The sequence below is a fragment of the Dendrobates tinctorius genome, unplaced genomic scaffold, assembly GCF_039654945.1.
Source record: "Dendrobates tinctorius isolate UK_male_01 unplaced genomic scaffold, ASM3965494v1 ptg000164l, whole genome shotgun sequence".
Classification (NCBI taxonomy): Eukaryota; Metazoa; Chordata; class Amphibia; order Anura; family Dendrobatidae; genus Dendrobates; species Dendrobates tinctorius.
In genome coordinates, this window is record NW_027361831.1 from 846,607 (window position 1) to 873,174 (window position 26,568).

The 26,568-nt window shown below is 41.4% G+C and overlaps 1 protein-coding gene across 5 annotated transcripts in view; it reads left to right on the forward strand.

Annotated features, from left to right (window-relative positions):
- The window catches only part of LOC141053008 (uncharacterized), a 76,321-nt gene extending 53,643 nt beyond the window's left edge, over positions 1 to 22,678 (forward strand). For all 5 annotated transcript variants that reach the window (XM_073550330.1, XM_073550331.1, XM_073550328.1 and 2 more), the window contains one exon: positions 20,618 to 22,678. In XM_073550330.1, the coding sequence (XP_073406431.1) occupies positions 20,618 to 22,452 (1,835 nt within the window). In that variant the 3' untranslated portion in view covers positions 22,453 to 22,678. The remainder of the gene's footprint in view (positions 1 to 20,617) is intronic.
- The last annotated feature ends 3,890 nt before the right edge of the window (positions 22,679 to 26,568 follow it).

Here is a 26,568-nt window from a genome sequence, read left to right on the forward strand (position 1 = left end):
TGTGCCCGGGTTGTCTCTTGATTTGTCGCACTCTGGCATGCACGAGAGTGGTGTCTGCTTCCATTAGCTGATGCGAGAGTGGCATCGTAGAAAGCAGTGGCACTGTGTGTGTCATGTAGTAAGGATATGGATGCCAGTGGTAAAGTCAGAGAGTGTGTGAGGTTTCTGCAGAGGTGCGCTTGTTGCTGGACATGGTGACAAGTGAGCAGGACAGGGATGAGAAAGTTAGTAGATGGTGGTCAGAGGGAGAGGGGAGTTGTGAAGTTAGATAAGGAGCAGAGATGGGTGAAGATCAGGTCTAATTTATGTCCGTCTGTGTGAGTGGCTGAGGAGGACCATTAAGGAAGTCCAAAAGACGAAGTAAGCGATAGGAGTTTGGCTGTTTGTGCTCATATGATGGCTGCAAACTAAAATGTTTCTATACAAATGCACAAAGAATGGGCAACCAACAAGGGGAATTGGAACTACTAGCGCAGGATAAGAAATATGATGCCATTGGAATCACTGAAACTTGGTGGGATGATTCACATAATTGGAATACAATGCTAGAAGCATACAACTTATTTGCAAGAAACAGACTTGAAAAACGAGGAGGAGGTGTCGCATTGTATGTTAGAAAAGCATATAACTGCACAGAGATTGAAGCTTCAGAGACTGGGAGTTCTGTGAAAACTGTTTGGGTAAGAATACAAGGAGAGAACAACGGAAAGGACACCATTGTAGACATTTACTACAGGCCGCCTGTGCAAGCTGGGGATATGGATGAACTCTTTATGCATCAAATGGCCAAGTTCTTAAAAAAATGACATAGTGGTCATAGGAGATTTCAACTATCCAGACATTTGTTGGGAATCTCTCTCTGGCAAAACTAACAGGTCAAGGAAATTCTTATCCTCTCTTGCTGACTACTTTATCTTCCAAAAGGTAGGGGAGAAAACAAGGGGATCTGCTACCTTGGATCTAATACTTATAAACAGGAAGGAAATGGTTGAGGAGGTAAGAGTGGCTGAGACCCGAGGAGGTAGCGACCATGCTATTTTAGAATTTCGGATAACTAGAGGAGAAGACCTGTGAAGACTCAGAATTCAGGTTAGATTTCAGAAAGGCATATTTTAACCACTTTCTGACATGAGACATACTATCCCGTCCACGGTACCCGGGCCCGTATGACTGGGGGGCGCCGCTGATCGCAGCCTGGTGTCAGCTGATTATCACAGCTGACACCCGACACTATTTGTCAGGGGCGGTCCCCAATATGTCCTCGGGGACCTGAAGGTAGGCGGCTTCCTCAGTGCCTGCAGAGATCTGACAGAGTGCTGTCCAAACTGTCAGATCAGCGCTCTGACACATTACAGTAATGTCCCCCCTGGGACAATAAAATAAAGTGAAAAAAAAGTGTAAAAATAATTTATAAAAAATCCCTAATTAAATTGAAAAAAAAAAATATTCCATAGTCAATTCATTTTTTGGAAATAAAAAAAAACAAAAAACAATGAAAGTACACATATTTAGTATCGCTGTGTCCGTAACGACCCACCCTATAAAACTGTCCCACTAGTTAACCCCTTTAGTGAACCCCTTAAGAAATAAAAAAACAAAGCAAAAAGCAATACTTTATCATACCGCCGAACATAAAATGCAATAACGTGCGATCAAAAAGCCTGATATAAATAACCATGGTACCGCTGAAAACGTCATCGTGTCCCCTAAAAAATGAGCCAGCACACAGCATCATCAGCGAAAAAATAAAAAAGTTATAGCTCACAGAATAAAGCAATGCAAAAATAATTATTTTTTTATATAAAATTGTTTTCATTGCATAAAAGCGCCAAACATAAAAGACATAAATGAGATATCGCTGTAATCGTACTGACCCGAAGAATAAAACCAATTCAATTTTACCACACGAGGAACGGTGTACACGCACCCTCCCAAAAGAAATTCATGAAATGCTGGTTTTTGTTCATTCTGCGTCCCAAAAATCAGAATAAAAAGCGATCAAAAAAGTCACGTGCCCGAAAATGGTACCAATGAAAACATCAACTCGTCCGGTAAAAAATAAGACCTCACATGACTTGTTGGGTCAAAATATGGAAAAATTATAGCTCTCAAAATGTGGTGGTGGAAAAACTATTTTTACATAAAAAGCGTCTTTTAGGCTAATTTCACACTTGCTTTTTTTTGCAGCGCGTTTTTTGTGCAAAAAAAACGCATTGAAAAAGCGCATACAAATGCATTCAAACGCTGCGTTTTTTTCAAGCATTTTTTATGCGCATGCAGGAAAAAAACGCAGCGTTTGTATGCGTTTTTAGTGCGTTTTTTGTGCGTTTGCGTTTTTTACAGATTTTTTGTCCTCACCCCAAAAATAAAAAAAACAACTGGCAACACACACGACCAATGGGACGTCAATGTCAGTGTGGTATGTCAATATATAGACCCTGTCTACAGTATTCTTCACATTTGCTTGATTGTTCTCGTGTCAACATGGATCTGCGCTGGAAGAGTTTTCACTTCAACTTGGATTTGGACATCGCGATGGCTCAGGCTTATGCAGTTGCTTGCCATGAACAAAGGAAGAGAGAGAGGCAGCGAAGACGGCAGCGGCGGCGTATGTGGATACATCCTATTGTTGAACTCCGGGAGAGCCGTGGGGCATACCACACCCTCTACAGTGAGCTACAGGCAAACCCGGAGAAATTTACAGATTATATCCGGATGTCCCAAGAAAGCTTCAGGGATTTGCTTAGTCGGGTCCAAGAAGCCATCCGGAGACAGGACACACAGCTCCGTCGTGCGATTCCTCCTGAGGAACGGCTACTGGTGACATTACGGTACGTAATATTTAAAAACCAAGGGGTGGGGTCTGATGGGTTTTTTTTACATGTAGTATTCAAAACCTTGGGTAATTATTTTTCGTGAATGTACTAATATTTTATTTTATAGTTTTACAAAATTATATACAGAAATATTAATTTAAATTCTTTCTCTGTTCACAGATTCCTGGCGACTGGAGAAACCCTATCTTCACTACACTTCCAGTACCGTATTGGAATCTCTACCTTGTCTGGAATTGTTGCGGACACCTGCCGGGCTCTCTGGAATGTTCTTTGTCCAGAGTTTATGCCCCTGCCCACCGCTGAAAAGTGGATGGAAATTGCTGACAAATTCTGGACAGTCTGCAATTTCCCCAACTGTTTGGGAGCTGTTGATGGTAAACACATACGGATCATCAAACCCAAAAAGAACAGGATCTGAGTACTATAATTACAAAAAGTACTTTTCAATAGTACTCATGGCCATTGCGGATGCCGGATGTATGTTTGTAGCAGTGGACATTGGAGCATTTGGCCGTGGTAATGACTCACAGGCTTTTAAAAACTCAGACATGGGCCGGAGGTTGTATTGCAACCAATTTAATTTCCCTATGCCACGGCCTCTTCCTCACACCGAAGCTCCGCCACTGCCCTTTGTAATGGTTGGGGATGAGGCTTTTCAAATGTGCGCAAACTTACTGAAACCCTACTCCAGCCGGGACTTGGACCACACCAAAAAATATTTAATTACAGGCTGACCAGGGCCAGAAGAACTGTCGAGTGTGCTTTTGGAATTCTTGTCTCCAGATGGCGAATTCTCGGCACAGCCATAAATCTTAAACTTGAAACAGTCGATGAGGTGGTGAAGGCGTGTGTGGTTCTACATAATTTTGTGATGGCTAAAGAGCACCCGACCTTTGAACTGGATGATGCTGCTCCTAACCCATTGCCTGAATTCACTCAGCACCCTCTCAGGTCATCCGTTGAAGTTGGCCAAATGAGGGACCAATTTGCGGCCTACTTTATTTCTGATGTAGGACCGGTGCACTGGCAAGATGAAATGGTGTAATAATGTTTTCGTTTGTGTTTGTTAATAAAAACCTTATTTGATACCAGTACCAAGTGCAATGTTTTTTACACTCCAATAAAATAAAAAACTTCCCATGTATACCTGTGAATTCATGATGTTCTCACACCTGCGCAGGTAAATACACAAGTAAAATGCAGCATCGCTAGTCTGCGTTAAATATATTGGTACGCAAAGCTGCATGTTAAATATGATATGTGTATTAACCTGGCCATGATTGATAAATAGTTATGATTATGACAATGAGCGACTTCATGTTTGTTCGGATCGGGTTTCATGAAACCAAATTTGTTTCACATAAAACTTGTCAAACCAGTGGAAGACAAGTTGGAGACTCATTCATTTTGAATGAAAGAAACTCGCCATGACCGAGTTTCACCAGTTTGTGTTTCTGGAAATCAGATCCTAGTTGGTCAAACGCTAGTTATTATACTAGGCCTTGGTATGTAACATATTAACCGATGACGTGTATTTTACCCTTATACTAGGCCTTGGTATGTAACATATTAACCGATGACGTGTATTTTACCCTTATAGTACTAGGCCTTGTTATGTAACATATTAACATGACGTGTATTTTACCCTTATAGTACTAGGCCTTGGTGTGTAACATATTAACATATGACGTGTATTTTACCCATCAGTGGATTCTAAACACTAGAGTATGTTGTTAATTACAAGGTATATCAATAATCCCCCTTGCCTAGAATCACCTTGCCTAGAATCACAATAAGTGAAATGAGGATGGTAAAAACAGCCAATCCTCCAAACACTTTTTATGACACCTTGCAAAATTTAAGTCGCATTGGGTGTACGGCGCAGTGTGTGTGAGCGGCGCCAAAAACATTAATCAAACTTTGTTATGGTGAACCAGAAATTGTAAATTTTATTTTGAACAAGAAATATTTAAGAAAACTATTTTTTTCTGCGTTTGGGGGCAGATGGTTGCAAGTTGGGGGTGTGCAGGGAAGATGCAGAACTAACTGTTGAAGAAGGTGTTCTAGGGGAAGGGGCAAAAAAACTTGTGGTGGAAGGGAGTCCAGTTATGGGAATTGAACTAGAAACACTTGGAGGAGAGGAAAGAGGTTCAGGGACATTGGTCCGAAGTGCTTGTCTCCGCAAACTTGACTGCCTGGACCTACTTGGGCCCAATGCCCGCCTTGCTTGATGGCGCCTTGAACTTGGGGCAAATATAGAATGTAGGTCCCCCGTCTACAGCTGTGGCTGCTGCTCTGGCTGCTGCTGCTGCTGTGGTGGCTGCTGCTGATGCTCTGTGGTGGCGGTGGCAGTGCTCGTCTGGTGGTGGCAGTGATGGTCCAAGTTTGCGGAGTGGTGGTGGCAGGGCTACTACATGTTGTTGTAGCGGCAGGGCTGTTCCACATTTGCGGAGTGGTGGCTGTGCTCCAAGCATGCATGGGGGTGGCAGTGGTGCTCCAGACAGGAGCAGCGCTTGCCATGGTGGTGTTGGTGAACTGACCAGCTGCACTCAGACTTGTGGTGGTGTAACGGTGGGTGTCCTGGCTTTGAATAGAGGTGTCCGTGCAGTGGTATGCAGCACAAGTCGGTAGTGAGGTGAAGCGAGTCAATGGTGGTACAGGTGGAAATGCCACTACTGACTGCTGCCCGTACCGATTATGCTGCATAGCCTGCAAGAAAGCATTGTTGCAGGCCTACAGCACATTCAGCTGTTGCTCAGGACTAAGGTGTTCCGCCATGCCCTTTTCAATCTTACTAAAAAAAATGGTGCGCTGGTCTGTTGAGGTCGGCCTCCAGACGGTCAAGGCGCTGTTCAACAGAATTGAAGCGATGTTCAAAGTGGTTAAAACCACGTTCCATGGGTGCAAAACCGCTTTCCACTCTGTCGGACAGTGACTTGAGGCTGGAATTAAAGGCCTCGCTCAAGTGCATAAACTCGGGCAAGACATTCCTGTCCAAGGCCCTCTGCTGCTGGCGGGTAGTGCCCGCATAACCAGTGGCAGAGACCTGGGACAGGGGAACACCTGATGTCCCAGCTTCCTGGTCACCAGCTGTCTGTGTGGCTGACCTGCAAGGTGCTTCCTGGCTGTCGGATGGCTGGGACGGGTCAGAGGACGTCCGATGAAGGACCGCTCCAGGGCCAGGTTGCAGGGTGCTGCTCCAGGTGCTGTTGAAAAAAGGAAAATCATTACTATCATGCCTTTACAAGAAGCATCCGCTGTGGATTAGAAAAACACAGATTAAAATAAAAAAATAAATAATTATAATACTTACGCTCTGGTGGCAAGGACAGGTCTTAGGAACTGCAACGCGTGATAGTAACGGTATCCTGTTCTTGTCCTTGACGCAGATCCACTGCCAACCTGGCCCTAAGTACGAACATCACTGTTGAAGCGGTCCTTGATCGAGCGCCAACGTGTTCGGACTTTGTCCACTGTTGGAAAAAAAACCCAACAACATGTCACTTGTGATTTTGATGCACGACATATGCTATCACTAAACCCAACAGTGCCATCAAGGACAATACTCACTGCGGCACAATACAGCAATACAATACCCAAAGCAGTCAGTGTAGAGCCCGATGACACTGTTGGGTTTCCTGCTAGAATATATCTAGCACCAAACCCAACAGTGCCATCAAGGACAATACTCACTGCGGCGCAATACAATACCCAAAGCAGTCAGTGTAGAGCCCGATGACACTGTTGGGTTTCCTGCTAGAATATATCTAGCACCAAACCCAACAGTGCCATCAAGGACAATACTCACTGCGGCACAATACAGCAATACAATACTCAAAGCAGTCACTGTAGAGCCCAATGTCACTGTTGGGTTTCCTGCTAGAATATATCTAGCACGAAACTCAACAGTGACATCAAGGACAATAGTCACTGCGGCATAACAGAGCAGGGAAATACTTACTAAACGCTTTTTTGGAGGATGCAGTGGCGCTGTCCCAGCCATCCATCAACGCTGCGGCCACCTCATTCCATAGCCGCCGGGTCACCACATTGTCCTTGTACAGCCGGTCACGGCTGTCCCACAACGGGGCACGCTCCTGGACCAGGCTGATGAGCTGCTCATTATCCTGGTAGACGTATTCATCCCGTTGTGGAACCTAGACAAAACACATTCATTAGAATAATCAAATTTAAATTGAATAAAAAGTTTAAAAAAAACCCAGAAAAGATGAAATATAGAAGATAAAAAATAAAGAACATTACAAATCATTTGATACATACATTCCGTATCACCACCGCTGGGACTTGGCTTGACTGCACCGGCTGTTCGCCATCAGTAGTCGCGTCCGCTGAAGATGACGATGTCTGGAAAAAAAAAAAAATGTAAGAGATTTGGAGAAGCAGCAGATATACTTACCAGACGCACGAAAATAATCATCTCACTGTCTGCTTGCGCCAATTCCTGTCGGGATGGGGAATATTCTGATTCCGAAGACATACTGCATGTAAAAATAATAAAAAGCATTAGTACATATACAATTTGAAAGGACAGGCATACATTATTAGATGTAATAATACTCACATTCTTGACGCTGATAGAAGATGGGTTTGTTGCTGAATGTCTGCTCTCCAGTCTGTCACTGTAGTTGTGGTACAGTGTTGGCAGACACCTCCCTTATATAGACTTTTTTTTTGAGTTGGGAATGTTATAACTTGTCTAAAGAGTTGACACCAAAAAAACCGCATTGCTAAAAAAATGCATACGTGCGCATGCCAGCGCGCACGTATGCGCCTCCATAGGCCATAATGGTCTTTTTTAGCGCAAAACGTGCGCATGCGCTTTTTTAAAGTGGTTGGGCGGACAAAAAAATGCAGCATGTAGCATCTGAAAATTTAAATCACACACCACAAAAAAACGCAGCGCACAAAAAACGCATACGTGCGCTTGCCAGCTCGCACGTATGCACGCCCATGTTAAATATAGGGGAAAAAAGCGCATGCGCACGTATGCGTTTTTTTCCAGCGCAAAAAACGTAAATGTGAAACCAGCCTTAGCGTACGACAGTTGCCTAACATAAAAACCCGCCATAAATAGTAATTCAAACCCCCCTTTATCACCCCCTTAAAAATAATAAAATTAAAAAAAAATGTATTTATTTCCATTAGGGCTAGGGTTAGGGCTGAGATTAGGGTTAGGGGTTTGTTGGGGTTAGGGTTGGAGTTAGAATTGGGGGGTTTCCACTGTTTAGGCACATCAGGGGCTCTCCAAACGCAACATGGTGTCTGATCTCAATTCCAGCCAATTCTGCATTGAAAATGTCAAACGGTGCTCCTTCCCTTCCAAGCTCTGCCATGTGCCCAAACAGTGGTTTACCCCCACATATCGGGTATCAGCCTACTCAGGACAAATTGCACAACAACTTTTGGAGTCCAATTTCTCCTGTTACCGTTGGGAAATTAAAAAAAATTGGACCTGAAGTTATTTTTTTGTGAAAAAAAGTTAAATGTTCATTTTTTTTAACATTCAAAAAATTCCTGTGAAGCACCTGAAGGGTTAATAAACTTCTTGAATGTGGTTTTGAGCACCTTGAGGGGTGCAGTTTTTAGAATGGTGTTACTTTTGGGTATTTTCTATCATATAGACCCCTCAAAGTGACTTCAAATGTGATGTGGTCCCTAAAAATAAAATGGTGTTGTAAAAATGAGAAATCGCTGGTCAACTTTTAACCCTTATAACTTGCTGATGTAAAGTAAACATGTGTGGAATGTTGTTTATTAAGTTTTTTGTGTGCCATATCTCTGTGATTTAAGGGCATAAAAATTCAAATTTGGAAAATTGTGAAATTCTCAAAATTTTCGTCAAATTTTCCTTTTTTTTGACAAATAAACGCAACTTATATCAATGAAATTTTACCACTAACATGACTTACAAAATGTCACGAGAAAACATTGTCAGAATCACCGGGATCCATGCTAGCGTTCCAAAGTTATTACCCCATAAAGGGACAGTGGTCAGAATTGTAAAAATTGGCCCGGTCATGAACGTGCAAACCACCCTTAGGGGTAAAGGGGTTTGGAGACTCAGAGAATCAGAGGGATCCAATGGCTGGATATCCTTAGAGACAAAAATGTCCAGGAAGGATGGGAAATCTTGAAAAATTAGATTCTCAAAGCACAATCATTAACAATTCCGAAAAGAGGGAAGAATAGGAAGTATTTACGGAAACCAGGATGATGAACACAGAACTGAAACACATGCTAAAAAGGAAGAATGAAATGTTTATCAAATGGAAAGAGGGAGACGTAACTAAAGAAGAACATAATGCTGTCTGCAGAACCTGCAGGGCATGAATCAGATTAACTAAAGCTGACAATGAATTAAGGCATGCAAGAGACATCAAAAGCAATAAAAAAGGATTTTGGGGATATATTCAAAGTAAAAGAAAAGTCAAAGATGCTATAGGATTTTTACAGGATGAAAATGATGAAATGGTAAGAATGGATGTTGAGAAGGCCAAACTTTTAAATTCCTATTTTGCATCTGTTTTCTCTCAGAAAGGAAATGTAACATCAACTGATCTTCACTGTCATATTAAAGAAATAGGAGAATCCAGGCTATCTATAAACAGAAAGCTATTGAGGAAACACTTAGCTAACCTAAATGAATTCAAGTCTCCAGGTCCAGATGAATTACACCCCAGAGTACTGAAGGAGATGGCAGAACAAGTTTTTGAACCACTCTCCATAATCTTTGAACCTTCTTGGAGAACAGGAGAAGTCCCAGAAGACTGGAGAAGAGCAAATGTTGTTCCCATCTTCAAAAAGAGGAAGAAGGTGGACCCAGGGAACTATAGGCCAGTGAGTCTGACTTCTATACCAGGAAAGATCTTTCAGCAAATTTTTAAACAAAATGTACCGTATGTCAATACCTGGATAAGAATGAAGTGATTAACCAGAGTCAGCAAGGGTTTGTAACTAATAAGTCATGTCAGACCAACTTACTTTTCTTCTATGACAGAATCACTTACTGGGTGGATCAAGGAAATGCTGTAGATATAGTATATCTTAACTTCAGCAAAGCATTTGACAAAGTATCTCACACAATCCTTATTGAAAAAAATGACTAAGTATGGAATGGACAAGGCAACTGTTAGGTGGATTCATAACTGGCTTAGTGATCAAACCCAAAGAGAGGTCATAAATGGCAGCACATCCAGTTGGAAGAATGTCTCAAGTGGGGTACCACAGCGCTCTGTCCTGGGCCCTGTATTGCTCAACATCTTTAGCAATGATTTAGATGAAGGAATTGAGGGTAAACTGATTAAATTTGCTGATGACACAAAGCTAGGAGGGATAGCTAATACTAGAGAAGAGAGAGGATTCAAAAATATATAAATAAACAGGAGAAATGGGCAGCAACTAACAGAATGGTTTTTAACAGGGAAAAATGCAAAGTACTACATCTGGGCAATAAAAATGATAAAATAATATACAGAATGGGTGGAATAGGGCTAAACTCAAATTATGAATATACCAAGGGCCTTAATATATTACCCTAAAAAGATCCTTTATTGATTAAAAAACCAAAATACTTCTACTCTAAAGAGGGCCCTAGATCCCTTTGAAATTAAAATCAAGAGAACACAATTGGCATATGGTGACAAACCGGGTAACCAAGTATAATAAAAAAACCCTTCCAGTAATATGAATCACTGATAACTGGGTAAAGGATGCAATGCATAGTTATCAAATTAAAGAGGGCTCATAAATTGATTGAACAGATTGTCAGATAAATAAGTGTCAAGTGGCAATATAACAGCCTTGATGCTACAACACCTTTTGTCAGAGCTAATAGCAACCTCAAAAAACAAACACAATATCGCTAGCAAGATATCACCAATGCCATAAAGGTAGTCAAAGACATCCTAATGGTGCAGTGTTGCTAGCTCACATAACACAATGTTCAGCCAAATAAGAAAAACAGATATACAATGTGTCACAGACTTGCAATATAGCGATACTCATCTGTGTCACCCGACACCTGTCATGTGATAATTAGCGCCTCAACACATTTCGCCTGCTTAGGCTCATCAGGAGGCTTTATGTCATGATGAGATGTGTCCCAGAATAGGTGCAATAGCTACTGCACCTATTTTGGGACACATAGGTGCAGGTGGCGGGTGATCTAGGGCCCTCTTTAGAGTAGGAGTATCTATGTCTAGTGCTAGGGGTTCCTATAGGCATCGGGTAGTGGGTCTCCCTATTGGTTGTAGGGTATATCAGGGCCCCTAGGGTAAGCAATCGTTGAGCGGGGGCGCCACAACGTTCCCCCCCTAGGGTGCCAACCTCTGCGGCCAGGCAGGTGTAAGCTTAGGCGATACACCAGGGATTCCTAGGCATTCCCTTTATGGGTAATGGTTGAACACAATTTTTGTGTATTGTTTTATGTCACGGATTTTGGTGTATAATCATATTGGTTTTTTAATCAATAAAGGATCTTTTTAGGGTATTGTTTATGAGGAATAGGGCTAAGCAACAGCACATGTGAAAAAGACTTGGGTATACTAATAGATCACAGCCTGAACATGGGTCAACAGTGTGATTCAGCAGCAAAAAAGGCAAATACAATTCTGGGATGTATTAACAGAAGCATTCAGTCTAGATCACGTGAAGTCATTATTGCCCTCTACTCCTCTTTGGTCAGACCTCATCTGGAATACTGTGTCCAGGCTTGGGCACCACATTTTAAAATAGACATCAACAAACTGGAGCAAGTTCAGAGAACAGCGACCAGAATGGTGACCGGTCTGCATACCATGTCCTATGACGAACGGTTACAGGATTTGGGAATGTTTAGCTTGCAAAAAAGACTGAGAGGAGACTTAATAGCTGTCTACACATATCTCAAGGACTGTCACATTGTAGAAGGATCATCTTTATTCTCATTTGCACAAGGAAAGACTAGAAGCAATGGGATGAAACTGAATGGGAGGAGACACAGATTAGATATTAGAAAAAAACTTTTTGACAGGGTGATCAATGAGTGGAACAGGCTGCCCCGAGAGGTGGGGAGTACTCCTTCAATGGAAGTCTTCAAACAGAGGCTGCACAGACATTAGTCTGGGATGATTTAGTAAATCCTGCTTTGAGCAGTGGGTTATCCATGAAAGGATATGTTCCCCCAAAATGAAAAGCCGGGGTTGTTCTGTCCTCACTAAATGAAGCAGACTTCAGGTAGCTATACAGGCAGCTAAACGGCTATACCGGCCTCCAGTAAGGAGACTGTAGGTTGAATCTGTGCTTTATTGAACGTGTTGGTATATTGGCGCAGTGAAACTACAAACAAAAACATAGGGAGCATTGTGGAGTCCATTGATATGACTTCTCACTTTATGACCCTGTAGGATATTTCTCCCCAACAGCAGTATTATCTGTGCCTGATGGTCAAGTTCCGGGATAGGGGTGCTATGCGTTTCAAGTGAGCGTGATGGATTGCCACATCTGGCGTAGGAATTTCAGATCTGTTGTCTGGGATCTGATTGCACTCGATGATTGTAGGTAGTGGTAGGCAGAATTGTCCATCTAAGGACTCAATTTGGTAGTCAGTAGCTTTCCTACACTTGCTGTTGCAACAGTACCTGCACACGTCTTTAATGAGTAGGGAGTGCTTGGCCCTTTGATGTTGAATAGGTCAAAGAATGTTGATCTAGCCAAGGATCGATTACTTTGATCATCCAAGATAGCATACAGTCTTACAGCTTTGTCTCTGTGTTCCTTTGGGTACACTCTGGCGAGGCATATTTTTGAACAGGACCTACTGTTTATTGTCCCTTTACAGACTTCAGTACATTGTGAAGTGATCTCTGGTGTAGTTGCATCAGTGCTCCTTTCCTCCCCGCCATGCTCACTGTCAGCTGGCGTGTTTTGTGCACTCCATGGAGCTGTGCCAGGGTGTAGACCAGTGTTATGATCTGTGGTGCCACATTCTGTGCATTTTACACTGGCCTTACAATCCTTGACGAGATGAGTTGTGGATGAGCAGCACATGTAGCAGATACCATTCTCTTTCAGAACGCTTCTGCGATCTGGCATAGATTTTCCTCTGAAGGCTCTGCATTTCAGGAGAGGATGAGGCTTCTGATGGAGTGGACACTGCTTGTCAGGATCTTGTGCCTTTGTCTCTGATTGAGAGCAGCCAGCAGACATGTTTCTTTTCCAAGTTCCAGTTACAGAAGTCTTGTGCACTACCACAGATGTTCTGCGTGGGTTTGCAGCTGGTGACGTTGTGGCATATGACGTTGCAAAATCAAAGCTGGGATCATTTCTGATTGTCGCTTGTTTGTGTATAAAGTCTACAAAAATGGAGAAGGGAGGGAATGGAACACTGTGTTTGTATTTGTACGTGGAACCACGTGTGAGCCACCTCTCCTGTAAATTGTAGGGCCACTTTAAGACTATAGGGTTAACACCTTTGGCGGTGTCAAGGAATGCAAGTCCTTGTAGGTTACCTTCACATTTGGCAACTAGGACTTCCTTTAGCAGGTCACTTAGTTCTCTAAGTTTCTGGAGACCTTTGTTAGATATTTTAGGAAAGTCATCGATTCTTTTGAACAAGGCTCTCTCTATTACCTCTGCTGAGCCGTAACACTCATCCAGCCTCTTCCAGATCTCTTTGAGGCCAATTTGAGGGTGGTTTATATTAATGTCTCTGATCCTTACTGCATGTTTTACTGACTCTTCGCCCAGGTATTTGACTAAGAGGTCTATCTCTTCCCTGTGTGGTAGCCCCAAGTCTCTAGTGACATTTTGGAAGGAAGCTTTCCAAGCTCTGTAGCCTTCAGCAAGGTCAGTGAATTTTATGAGTCCCTTGGCAACGAGATCACGTCATGTGAAGAACTTAGCAAAATTCTGTTGTGAACCGGTGGTCAGCAGAGTATACTGATGATGGGTCACCCTGATAGTGATGTGAGGTGCGTTCATACCTGTTAGTATCCTCAGGGTGGTGCCAGCTGGTGTCATATTGCTTCGGTGTGACGTGTGGTGTGTCAGCAAGGTGATTCACGTTGGTTACCTGGTGAGGGGCAAGGTAGTCATTAGCAGAATTGTTTTGCTCCACGTCTTTCTGGAGCTGAGCCTCATGATGACTCTCACTCGCTTCACTGGATGTATCGTGTTCTTGGTTGTAGTTTGGATCTGGAAGCTCATTAATATACTGAGATGTGCGTGGTGGCAAATCTTGCAGTGGCAACTTCAGACTTGACGTACTGCTTTGGCTATGCAGCTCAGGGTTGTGCGCGGCTTCTATTAATTCTGCTTCGGCTAGTGCTGCGCCAGCTTCTCTTTTTACTGCTAGGCTCTCTAAGTCGGCATCCACACGTGCCTTCTCTAACTTTCTCTCTTGCTCATCTCTTACTAAGCGTAACCTTCTCTCTTGATCCTCTCTCTATGCATGACCTTTTCTCTTGGTCTTCTAAGTGTGCTTTCTCTAATTTAAGTTGCATCGGTTCTTCAGCGTAGCTTGCTCACACTTTGGCGGCTTCAGCATTTGCGGGTGCAATGGCGACCGCGCTGCTAAAGGAAACAGTCTTTGAGGAGACAGATGTAGCAGATTTTGTCCTGTGTGATTTGTGAGACATGGTGTCTTGGGGGAATGCTTGGCTGTGCAGAGATCGCTGTAGCTGTATTATTCTCTGTGTAGCCGGTGACTTAAATCTTACTAGGTGGATGGCTGCAATTTCACTAGTTCCTGCAAGCTGGATGGAAGTCTGCCTTTTCCCTGAATTCCACTAGCTGGATGGCCGCTGTTTTGCTGGCCCCTGCAGGATGAAGACTCTTCTTTCTCTGAGTTCCCACTAGCTGGATAGCCGCTGTTTCAATGTTCTGTCCTCACTAAATGAAGCAGACTTCAGGTAGCTATACAGGCAGCTAAACCACTATACCAGGGTCCAATAAGGATACTGTAAGTTGAATCTGTGTTTTATTGAGCGTGTTGGTATATTGGCGCAGTGAAACTACATACAAAAACATATATGCATACAACAAGTACTGGGTTCATCAGGGATTCATATATACATAATACAATGTAAATCAACTTCTGGACTAGTATCTAACCAGGGGGAACTAACTAAGCAGGCTAGCATGAGATAGGAATTGGATACAGGAAACATAAGTACATACCAGCGATGCTGTCACAAGGGTTGAAGAGAAATAAGATGTTTCCTGAAAGAAAGAAAATGGTGGACTGGAGGGAAAATCGGGGCTGTACTAACCATAATACTTTGCAAGGACTACCAAGATGCATTGCAGCCTTTCCAGAATGCATTGCAAATGTAGGGAAATAGCAAAGCGAAAGCAAAATACAGAATAACACTGCAATTATGACTCTGGTCACTAGATGGAGCCAGAAAACACTGTAAACATTTAACAAGCAGATAGTCAGGATTATGAATTAAATGTCGGAGACAGAACAGGGGTGAAGACTGAATACAACGTCTTATCTGCAAATAAGGAAAGAAAACAAAATCCTCTAATCCTACTTGTGTAACAATGTGAGGTGATCAGCGTGGTGATGAGGGCTTGTTTGGAGAGGTGAAAAGCAGAGTTATATGTTTGAACATAATGAATAAAGTCTTTTGAAGAAGTGATTTACTTTTCTACAGCACACTTAAGGCATGTTCCCGCGGTCAGTAAACGCTGCAGGTTGGATGTTGCATTCATCCGCAGCATCCAACCCGCAGCGTCCAGATTTACAGCATAGTGGATGATATTTCATGAAATCCCATCTCCACTATGCATGCACGGACTCCTCTGGCTTCCCTGCGTAGACGCACATGCGTTGTGTCCTTCCAGACTGCAGCACCGCAGCATGTCTATTTATCTTGCGGAAACGCTCAGTCTCCACAAGATAAATATCACCATCCAATGTATAGGGCGCTGTGTTTCCGCATGGTTCAATGAACACATGCGGAATCACCTGCATTCAAAAGCCGGCAGCACTTTGGATGGAGCGGACATGTGCTGCGTCCAAAGCGATACCTAATACTGACCATGGGAACATACCCTTAAAGAACCACTAAAGAAAATGAGTTTGCAGCTCGTGCCAGAGAATCGGGGATTTGGAAATTTACACATAAACCCCAATGTAAGCGCCCAGTGGAGAGAGCAGGATAAATGAGAACCTTATTCTGATTTTTGGGAGGTAGAATGAACATATAGACAAATAGCCAAAATAAGGTCCTATTAATATATGGAAGTATATGTTCAAATAAAATTAATCTTTATGGAGATAATACAAAACAAAAAAGCACTAATTTGTAAGAACAAATGAAAGAAGTCGGACTGCCGAGATGACAAATAAGTATAAATTAATTTTGCTTTAGTCTTTAGTAGTGTTAATCATTCATAATTCATTACAAGAAAATTATTTTAGAAATTCGAGACCCTTTTAGAGGAAAGGTAGAATATCCATACTAAATTAGACCTACATAGACCTTTCTAACAAAAAAGATAGTATATTGTCTCCTCCTAGTGACAAAATGTGCACATAAATCCTGACACAAATATAAGTTTCCAATAAAATCATCTTAGTACCTGGGAAAAGTAGCCTGTAATACTATGGTTTACATCCATGGGACATTTAATGTGAAGTTCCAAAAGTGGAATAATAAAGTGCAAGTGCTTATAGACCAGTATTATATTTAATGGAGCAAACACATGTCCAAAATCATGGCTCCAGCTTTGGATGAAATAATCATCTATGTAGTGGTCTCCAATATCAACTACAAAGGCGACTAGATATCCATGTGTCTGGGAGCGCAGACTTCCAAATACTACAGATTACAGTGGGGAAAAAAAGTATTTAGTCAGTCAGCAATAGTGCAAGTTCCACCACTTAAAAAGATGAGAGGCGTCTGTAATTTACATCATAGGTAGACCTCAACTATGGGAGACAAACTGAGAAAAAAAAATCCAGAAAATCACATTGTCTGTTTTTTTTTCATTTTATTTGCATATTATGGTGGAAAATAAGTATTTGGTCAGAAACAAGCAATCAAGATTTCTGGCTCTCACAGACCTGTAACTACTTCTTTAAGAGTCTCCTCTTTCCTCCACTCATTACCTGTAGTAATGGCACCTGTTTAAACTTGTTATCAGTATAAAAAGACACCTGTGCACACCCTCAAACAGTCTGACTCCAAACTCCACTATGGTGAAGACCAAAGAGCTGTCAAAGGACACCAGAAACAAAATTGTAGCCCTGCACCAGGCTGGGAAGACTGAATCTGCAATAGCCAACCAGCTTGGAGTGAAGAAATCAACTGTGGGAGCAATAATTAGAAAATGGAAGACATACAAGACCACTGATAATCTCCCTCGATCTGGTGCTCCACGCAAAATCCCACCCCGTGGGGTCAGAATGATCACAAGAACGGTGAGCAAAAATCCCAGAACCACGCGGGGGGACCTAGTGAATGAACTGCAGAGAGCTGGGACCAATGTATCAAGGCCTACCATAAGTAACACACTACGCCACCATGGACTCAGATCCTGCAGTTCCAGATGTGTCCCACTGCTTAAGCCTGTACATGTCCGGGCCCGTCTGAAGTTTGCTAGAGAGCATTTGGATGATCCAGAGGAGTTTTGGGAGAATGTCCTATGGTCTGATGAAACCAAACTGGAACTGTTTGGTAGAAACACAACTTGTCGTGTTTGGAGGAAAAAGAATACTGAGTTGCATCCATCAAACACCATACCTACTGTAAAGCATGGTGGTGGAAACATCATGCTTTGGGGCTGTTTCTCTGCAAAGGGGCCAGGACGACTGATCCGGGTACATGAAAGAATGAATGGGGCCATGTATCGTGAGATTTTGAGTGCAAACCTCCTTCCATCAGCCACGGCATTGAAGATGAAACGTGGCTGGGTCTTTCAACATTTCAACATGACAATGATCCAAAGCACACTGCCAGGGCAACGAAGGAGTGGCTTCGTAAGAAGCATTTCAAGGTCCTGGAGTGGCCTAGCCAGTCTCCAGATCTCAACCCTATAGAAAACCTTTGGAGGGAGTTGAAAGTCCGTGTTGCCAAGCGAAAAGCCAAAAACATCACTGCTCTAGAGGAGATCTGCATGGAGGAATGGGCCAATATACCAACAACAGTGTGTGGCAACCTTGTGAAGACTTACAGAAAACGTTTGACCTCTGTCATTGCCAACAAAGGATATATCACAAAGTATTGAGATGAAATTTTGTTTCTGACCAAATACTTATTTTCCACCATAATATGCAAATAAAATGAAAAAAAAAACAGACAATGTGATTTTCTGGATTTTTTTTTCTCAGTTTGTCTCCCATAGTTGAGGTCTACCTATGATGTAAATTACAGACGCCTCTCATCTTTTTAAGTGGTGGAACTTGCACTATTGCTGACTGACTAAATACTATTTTTCCCCACTGTATAGAAAGTACAAGAGCTCGTAGTCAATCCTATATTTTAAAAGAACAGGCACAGAGCTGGGCACATGGGGATCAAAGTACACGATTGAAATTAGTTGAGCATAAAGACACTTCAAGGGACATATAAACACTTCATAGTTACCAGATTAGACCCTGAGACGCGCGTTTTGCTTGGTATTTCCTCACACCCTTTTGAAATGTTCAACCTTTAAATTTGTACTCCCTTAAAACAGAAAATGAAACCAAGCAAAATGGTTAATTATAAACATTTTCGGTGTTTCAACATCTTTTCTATTTATTTTTAGAACCTATTTATTAATTTTAATTTTTTTTTAGTCAATCACTTTTGAAATTACTTTGAGGTGCCTGTACTGTAGAAAATTGAACTCTTAGTATCAAAAAGCACATTCAGGAAGTTTGTTAACCCATTAGGTGTAACACAATAACAAAAATGATTTTTTTTTTTCCCCACTAAAAGTAATAGGAAGAAATGGACTCCGCAATTTATTTTTAAACTTGTCATAAATCTGATAATACTGTATGTATTGTTGCACACTACTGTCTTGGCACATGGCAATGCTCAGAGTGGAAGGAACGGCATTTCGGCTATGGGAATGCAGATTTTGCTGGAATAATTTGCCAATACCATTTGCAGATCAACTATATGAACTGCAGAACAGTAGAAAGCCTGATAAAGTGACTCCATTTCCCTAATATCACGAAACAATCACTGACCTCAGGGAGACCAGTCAAAGAAAACACTGCGGCAGTCGGCAAAGGCGCTCAATCAGTGAAATCCTAGGTGCATTGCTCCCTGGGAAATACAAATATGCAAATAAAGTCCGTGGAGCCTCATTTAAGAGTCTCAAACACGGGACTAGCCAGATCTTCTTCCAGGGAAGGACCCAGCCAAGGAGTGGCTCCTTTCGGAAACCACCATTACCACCATATTAAGTGGCCCTTTAAGTCACTTAAGTCACTTGACTTAAAGGGCCACTTAATATGGTGGTAATGGTGATTTCCGAAAGGAGCCACTCCTTGGCTGGGTCCTTCCCTGGAGGAAGATCTGGCTAGTCCCGTGTTTGAGACTCTTAAATGAGGCTCCACGGACTTTATATGCATATTCCATTTCCCTAATGAAATTTATAGGAATAGTGACTATTTTGACTCAACAGGCACTTTCTGGAAAACTGCACACAATTGATGTTGCAGAGTAAAAATTGCAAATATGCCTGTAACGTGCTGCTGCACTGTAGTACAGCGCAACTTCCACCAGGGGGTGATGGTAAGGGAAGACAGGTTGCACACACATCCACACAGCGTAGTAACACAGAGCTACAGCACAGTTGTCACAGGTAATAGAGTGGTCAGACTAGCCGAAGTCAGAAACTGTCGGGAGCAGAAGTACCAAGGCAGACAGCAAGTGCGTAGTCAGTGACTAGCAAGAAGTCAGGTCCTACCAGGAATGTGGTATCAGAAATGTAAGACGTAAGCTGTTGTCAGGGTACAAGCCAAAGGGTCAAAGCCAGTCAGAAAGTGTGGTATCAGAAATGGAAAAACCAGAACCAGAGCCCAGAGAGCAAGCCGGGTCATACACAAGTCCAGGTAATCAAGGGGCAGGAGGAACAATAAAGTATAGTGTTGCAGTATAGCTGACGCTGGCCCACAGGCTGCAGAGGACTGAAATAGCCAAGCCCGCTTCAGAATGAGGCAGAGGTGATTAACCCCCGCATGACTAGTCCAAAGAGCAGACAGCAGAAAACAAACTCTGGACTGGATCATGACAATGCCATTTTAGTGCCAGATACATAGTGCCCAGCTCGTGCTTATAGAGACATGCACAAGATAAATTTTTAAGTGGTTTCTAGTCAGTATAGCAATGCCAAAAATATGGACACTAACAGTGTTTGGGCATGTGGCAAGGCTCAGAAGTGAAGGGGACATTTTGTCTTTGGAGCCTGGTATTTGCTTGATTGGTTGTTGCTATTCAAGAATCATTGCGCAAACCCTCTAGTTTTCCATTGAAAAACGATGGACCTGAGTAGGGGCTTGTTTATGAAAGATAAGTAAAAAAAATTCTATCATTTTGACCCACATATCATTTTTTGGTGGCTTCTTATTCCAATATTAGGGAGGTAGTTTCTGCAAATGTAGGCGAATTTCATGGTCTACTAGTTCGTGCTCTGAGGTCTCTTAGATTGTGAACTGTTTTTGTCTTGGTAAACCAATTTTTCTACGTAAAATTTCCATAGAAATTGCAATATATCTAGAAATTTAAAATATAATTAAGGATTCTTTATTAAATAATTGGTTTTATTCTTGGCAGATGACTGTACCTGGAGATCAGAGGGACATCAGACATCTTCAGTTTTTAAATCAGATGGCCTTGATATCACACAAGATATAACTGAAGTGAATGCCATTACTCCAGATATTTCATCATCCCTTCACAGCAAAGATCTATCATCTGATCCTTTTAAACAAGACTTATTTCCTAATGCTTCAAAAACTGTTCAGAAAAATAAAAGCCACAAAAGAGGCGTTAAAAATCCAATTGCTCTTACAAAAAAGCCATTTTCAAATTCAAAGAATGAAAAATGTTTTTACCGTAATAGTTTTTTTGTTAAACATCAAAAAATTCAGACAGGGGAGAAACCTTTTTCATGTTCAGAATGTGGGAAATCTTTTTCAAATAAATCATATCTTGATGCACATCTGAGAACTCACACAGGGGAGAATCCATTTTCATGTGCAACATGTGGGAAATGCTTTACTCAGAAATCAAGTCTTGTGACACATGAGGATACTCACACAGGGGAGAAACCTTTTTCATGTTCAGAATGTGGGAAATCTTTTTCAAGTAAATCACATCTTGCTGCACATCACAGAACTCACACAGGGGAGAAACCTTTTTCATGTTCAGAATGTGGGAAATCTTTTTCAAATAAATCAAATCTTGCTGCACATCACAGAACTCACACAGGGGAGAAACCTTTTTCATGTTCAGAATGTGGGAGATCTTTTTCAAATAAATCATATCTTGATGCACATCAGAGAACTCACACAGGGGAGAAGCCATTTTCATGTGCAACATGTGGGAAATGCTTTACTCAGAAATCAAGTCTTGTGACACATGAGGATACTCACACAGGGGAGAAACCTTTTTCATGTTCAGAATGTGGGAAATCTTTTTCAAGTAAATCATATCTTGATGCACATCAGAGAACTCACACAGGAGATAAGCCATTTTCATGTAAACAATGTGGGAAATGCTTTATTCAGAAATCAATTCTTGTGACACATCAGAAAACTCACACAGGGGAGAAACCTTTTTCATGTTTAGAATGTGGGAAATCTTTTTCAAATAAATCAAATCTTGCTGCACATCACAGAACTCACACAGGGGAGAAACCTTTTTCATGTTCAGAATGTGGGAAATCTTTTTCAATTAAATCCTATATTGCTGCACATCAAAGAACTCACACAGGGGAGAAGCCATTTTCATGTGCAACATGTGGGAAATGCTTTACTCAGAAATCAACTCTTGTGACACATGAAGATACTCACTCAGGGGAGAAGCCTTTTTCATGTTCAGAATGTGGGAAATCTTTTTCAAGTAAATCATATCTTGATGCACATCAGAGAACTCACACAGGAGATAAGCCATTTTCATGTAAAAAATGTGGGAAATGCTTTATTCAGAAATCAATTCTTGTGACACATCAGAAAACTCACACAGGGGAGAAACCTTTTTCATGTTCAGAATGTGGGAAATCTTTTTCAAATAAATCAAATCTTGCTGCACATCACAGAACTCACACAGGGGAGAAACCTTTTTCATGTTCAGAATGTGGGAAATCTTTTTCAAGTAAATCATGTATTGCTGCACATCAGAGAACTCACACAGGGGAGAAGCCATTTTCATGTGCAACATGTGGGAAATGCTTTACTCAGAAATCAAATCTTGTGACACATGAGGATACTCACTCAGGGGAGAAACCTTTTTCATGTTCAGAATGTGGGAAATCTTTTTCAAGTAAATCATGTATTGCTGCACATCAGAGAACTCACACAGGGGAGAAGCCATTTTCATGTGCAACATGTGGGAAATGCTTTACTCAGAAATCAAATCTTGTGACACATGAGAATACTCACATATAGTAGAGAAACCTTTTTCATGTTCAGAATGTGGAAAATGTTTAGCAGTTCAAACAAGTCTTGTTAAACATCAGAAACTTCGCACAGGAGAGAATTCCACATTTTGAATATGGAACAATTTAACCAGAAATCATAGTTGTTAGTCATGATTTGTACAAGAGTACACCTGCATACATCTAAATGTTATTAATTTATGTGCAAGAAACAATAAAAGTCTGACCTCACTTTTTTCCATGTGTCCAGTGTAAATTCTTATTTACAATTGTAGGTAGGACCTCTCAACACTGTCAAATGCTTTTGCAACGTCTAATGAGAATATAGCCCTACCTCTACGGTTATCTGATGGTATCTGAAGTCTAAAGAAAAGATGTATAAGAATTATATTGATGGATTTTTTTAGGCATAAAGCCTGTTTGATGCTGATGTATGAATTACTTTATTCAATATATTAGCCAGAACTTTTTACAGTATCCTGAGACAGCTGTCAAAAGGGAGGTCTGAGTGAATCCGGTAAAGTGTTATCTTTCCCATACTTAAGCAAGACCATAACAATGGCTTCCAGCATTCAGGCTGGTAAAAATCCTGAGATTCATTAACTCCTTTACCCCCCAAGCTTGTATTCATGTTCATGACCAGGACAATTCTGACCAGTGTCACTTTATATGGTAATAACTCTGGAACGCTACAAAGGAGTCCATGTCTGGTTTGGAGAGTCGTTAATGTGCTTAAACTGTGGAAACCACCCACAAGTGATGCCATTTTGATAACTAAACTCATCAATTAACGTATCTAGATGTGTGGTGAGCACCTTGAACCCAAAGGTGTTTCACAAGAGTATAACATAGAGCCGTGAAAAAAAATCTAATTTTTCCAATAAAAATGTTTTTTGCCGAAATTATTTATTTTCACAAGGGTATAGAGACAAAATAGAACCCAAAATTTGTTATGCTGATACCTCATAGGTGGGGGAAAACTCCTGACTGGTTGCAAGGTAGGGTTCAGAAAAGGAGTGATTTTTGGAACTTAGACTTTGATGGAATGGTCTGCTGGTGTCATGGCCTTTGGAGAGCCTCGGATGTGCTTAAACATTGGAAAACCCCCACAAGTGACCCCATTTTGGAAACTAGCCCCATCAAGGAATTTATCTAGATGTGTGGTGAACACCTTGAATCCCCAGGAGATTCACAAAAATTTACAATGTTGAACTGTGAAAAGGAAAAACATATTTTTCCCACAAAAATGTTTCTTGTTTTTTTCCACAATTTTCTAATTTTTACAAGGAAACAGATAGCAGGTGAAAATGGTCCTTAAAATTTGTTGTATTTCTCCTGAGTACACTGATACACCATCGGTGGTCGAAAACTACTTTTGAGGTATAGTGAAAGGGTCAAAAGGGAAGAATTGCCATGCAATTGGGCAGATTTTGCCGTTATCGTTTGCGAGTGCCATGACTTACTGAGAGAGCCCCTGTGGTACCAAAACAGCAGGACTCCCCATAAGTCACTCCATGTTGCAAACTCCACCTCTCAATGTATTCATCTACGGGTACAGTGATCATATTGACACCACAGGTGTGTAACAGAATTGTTTGCCATTGGGCAGTGAATAAAAAATAATTACATTTTTACCACCAAAATTTAGATTTAGCCCCAAATTTTACATTTTTATGCAGGGGAATTGGTAAAAATTGGATCAAAATATGTCACACAATTTCTGCTGAAAGTGGAAATACCCCATATGTGTCTATGCAGTACTGCTTAGCCATTTTGTGAGACTCCAGAGGAACGCAGCATTATTTGCCTCCTGGAGTGCATATTTTCTTAGTTTGCGGACTCCATATACAGAGTCTCTAAGTACTAGAAGAGCAGAATCCCCCTCAAATGACCCCATTCTGGAAATTATACTAATTGTATAATTATTGCATAATTATTTTATAATCATTATAGTGCTCAGCTTATGCTTCTGGACAATACGTACATGTAAATTAGTCAGAATCTCATCGCTAGAAAAATGCCAAACGTGGACACTAAATGTGGTTTGTCCCTTTTACAGCAATAAAAGACTTCCACATTTTCACAAGATCACGTATATTTAAACAGTGGTTTTATAACGAGGCGTTACAGAGGATATTCCCAACCTATGGGACAATCAGCCCTGCAGACCCTGGACGGTTTATCCAAAGATCAGGAGGCTACACAATTGGGTAATAAACCACCTTGCCTCTACCACAGATCTCAGAGGTTTCCACCCTTGTGCACATGTTCTAACATTGAACTATTTGTTCTAGTTTCGTAGAACTTTAAAAAAAATCCCTGCTTGGATTTATAGGATAACCTCAATAGAGCAATCATTAACAAATTGAACAAAATTTGAGATATAGTTATCAAGCCTGCAGACAAGGGTGAAAACATCGTGATCTGGCCTTGCAAAATGTACAAGGCTAGAACTCGTTGTGGGATGGCCAATGCTATAAAAAATTAATTTAAAAAAATTAAGTTTAACCCTCTCCTTTCATAATGTGATGCACTCACCAAGTATTGGAGCGAGTCTGGAAGAAAAATGGAAACTAAATAATTACGTGAGGCATTAATAGTACCTGAGCCCAAAGTCTCCATATTATATTTGCTCCCTAAAGTACACAAGAACTGTAAGATACCACCTGGCAGACCAATTGTTTCAGGGGATGACAACTTCTTGGAGCATATATGTAAATATATTGATACATTGTTGAAGCCATTGGGAGAAACTTTGCCATCCTTTGTCTGTAATACAACAGATTTCTTACAAAAGATAGATTTGATGCATGTGGATGAAAGTGTGACCATGGTGACATGATCTACACTAGCATTTGTCACCATGATGGCCTTAATGCGGTGTCCTATTATCTATCTATGACTAATAAGACGGGGGAAGAAATTGATTTTATTTTACAGTTATATTTTGCTCTGACACTCAATTTTTTTTCTTTTTTGGCGGGTCACTCTACTTGCATCTCCAAGGGACAGCCATGGGGGAGGCCTTTGTGCAGTCCTATGTCAGTCTGTTCCTGGGACTGTAGAAGAAGGAGCTGTTCCTGCCAGATCAGTAGTCATCAATGGAGCGCGTCCCCTTTTGGGCACGGTACATTGACAATGTATTTTTGATCTGCCAGGGAAATCCTACCGAGTTGGAATCTTTTTTCTTTTTTTGACGAATAAAGAATAATAACATGAATTTGTGTCTCATATACAAGTTCAGTGACACCAGCACTGATTTCATGGATGTGACAGTGAAGCATGATAGATATAGCATGTTACAAGCAGACCTTTTTCACAAAAAGACTTCTGTCCATGCCTCATCGTCACATCCTCCACATGTAATCAATGCAGTACCCACTGGGCAGTTCCCAAGAATCTGACACATTTGCTTCTATGATACAGACTACAAGAGGAGGGCCGCAGACTTAAGGGAACTATTTTGGGAGTGTGGCTATAGTAATCGTTCCATTAATTTTGCCTAAAACTGGGCTAGGAACTCCAGATGCCACAGTCTCATCTGTACACTGAAACCCCATGGATACTAAAATTAGAATAATCACATAGTACCATTCCCCAAATAATGCAATCAAGTACTGGCCCATATTGTTGGCTGACAAGATTTTTAAGCAATATTTGCTAACACAACCAAGTGGAGAAGTAAGAATTTATGAGACATATTGGTGCAGAGCCATTACCGTCAAAATGATCATTCCATCTTACCTTTTGCTCAGACTCATGGGGATTTCATCCCTGTCAGGGGTACGTGGCATGCCCTAACATCGAGCATGCCACAACATTCTACTCATCCGATGGCCTAAAGAGTGTAAGAGTACGGAGTCCATTACTTGCTCCACAAAAGTAGTTACATACTGCCCAATATGTCCCTGTTCCAAAACTTATGTGGGACTCACTACACAGACTTTAAAAAATAAGAATCTGAGAATGCATAAAGGACATCATAGACTGACGTTTTATAATATATGTATATTCAATTTTTTCCATCTTTTACATTTTAAAAATCACAAAGGAAAATGGGCCAGTACAATAGTTTGGGCACCCTCCATAGTTAGTACTTAGTAGCACCCCCTTTTGCAAGTATCAC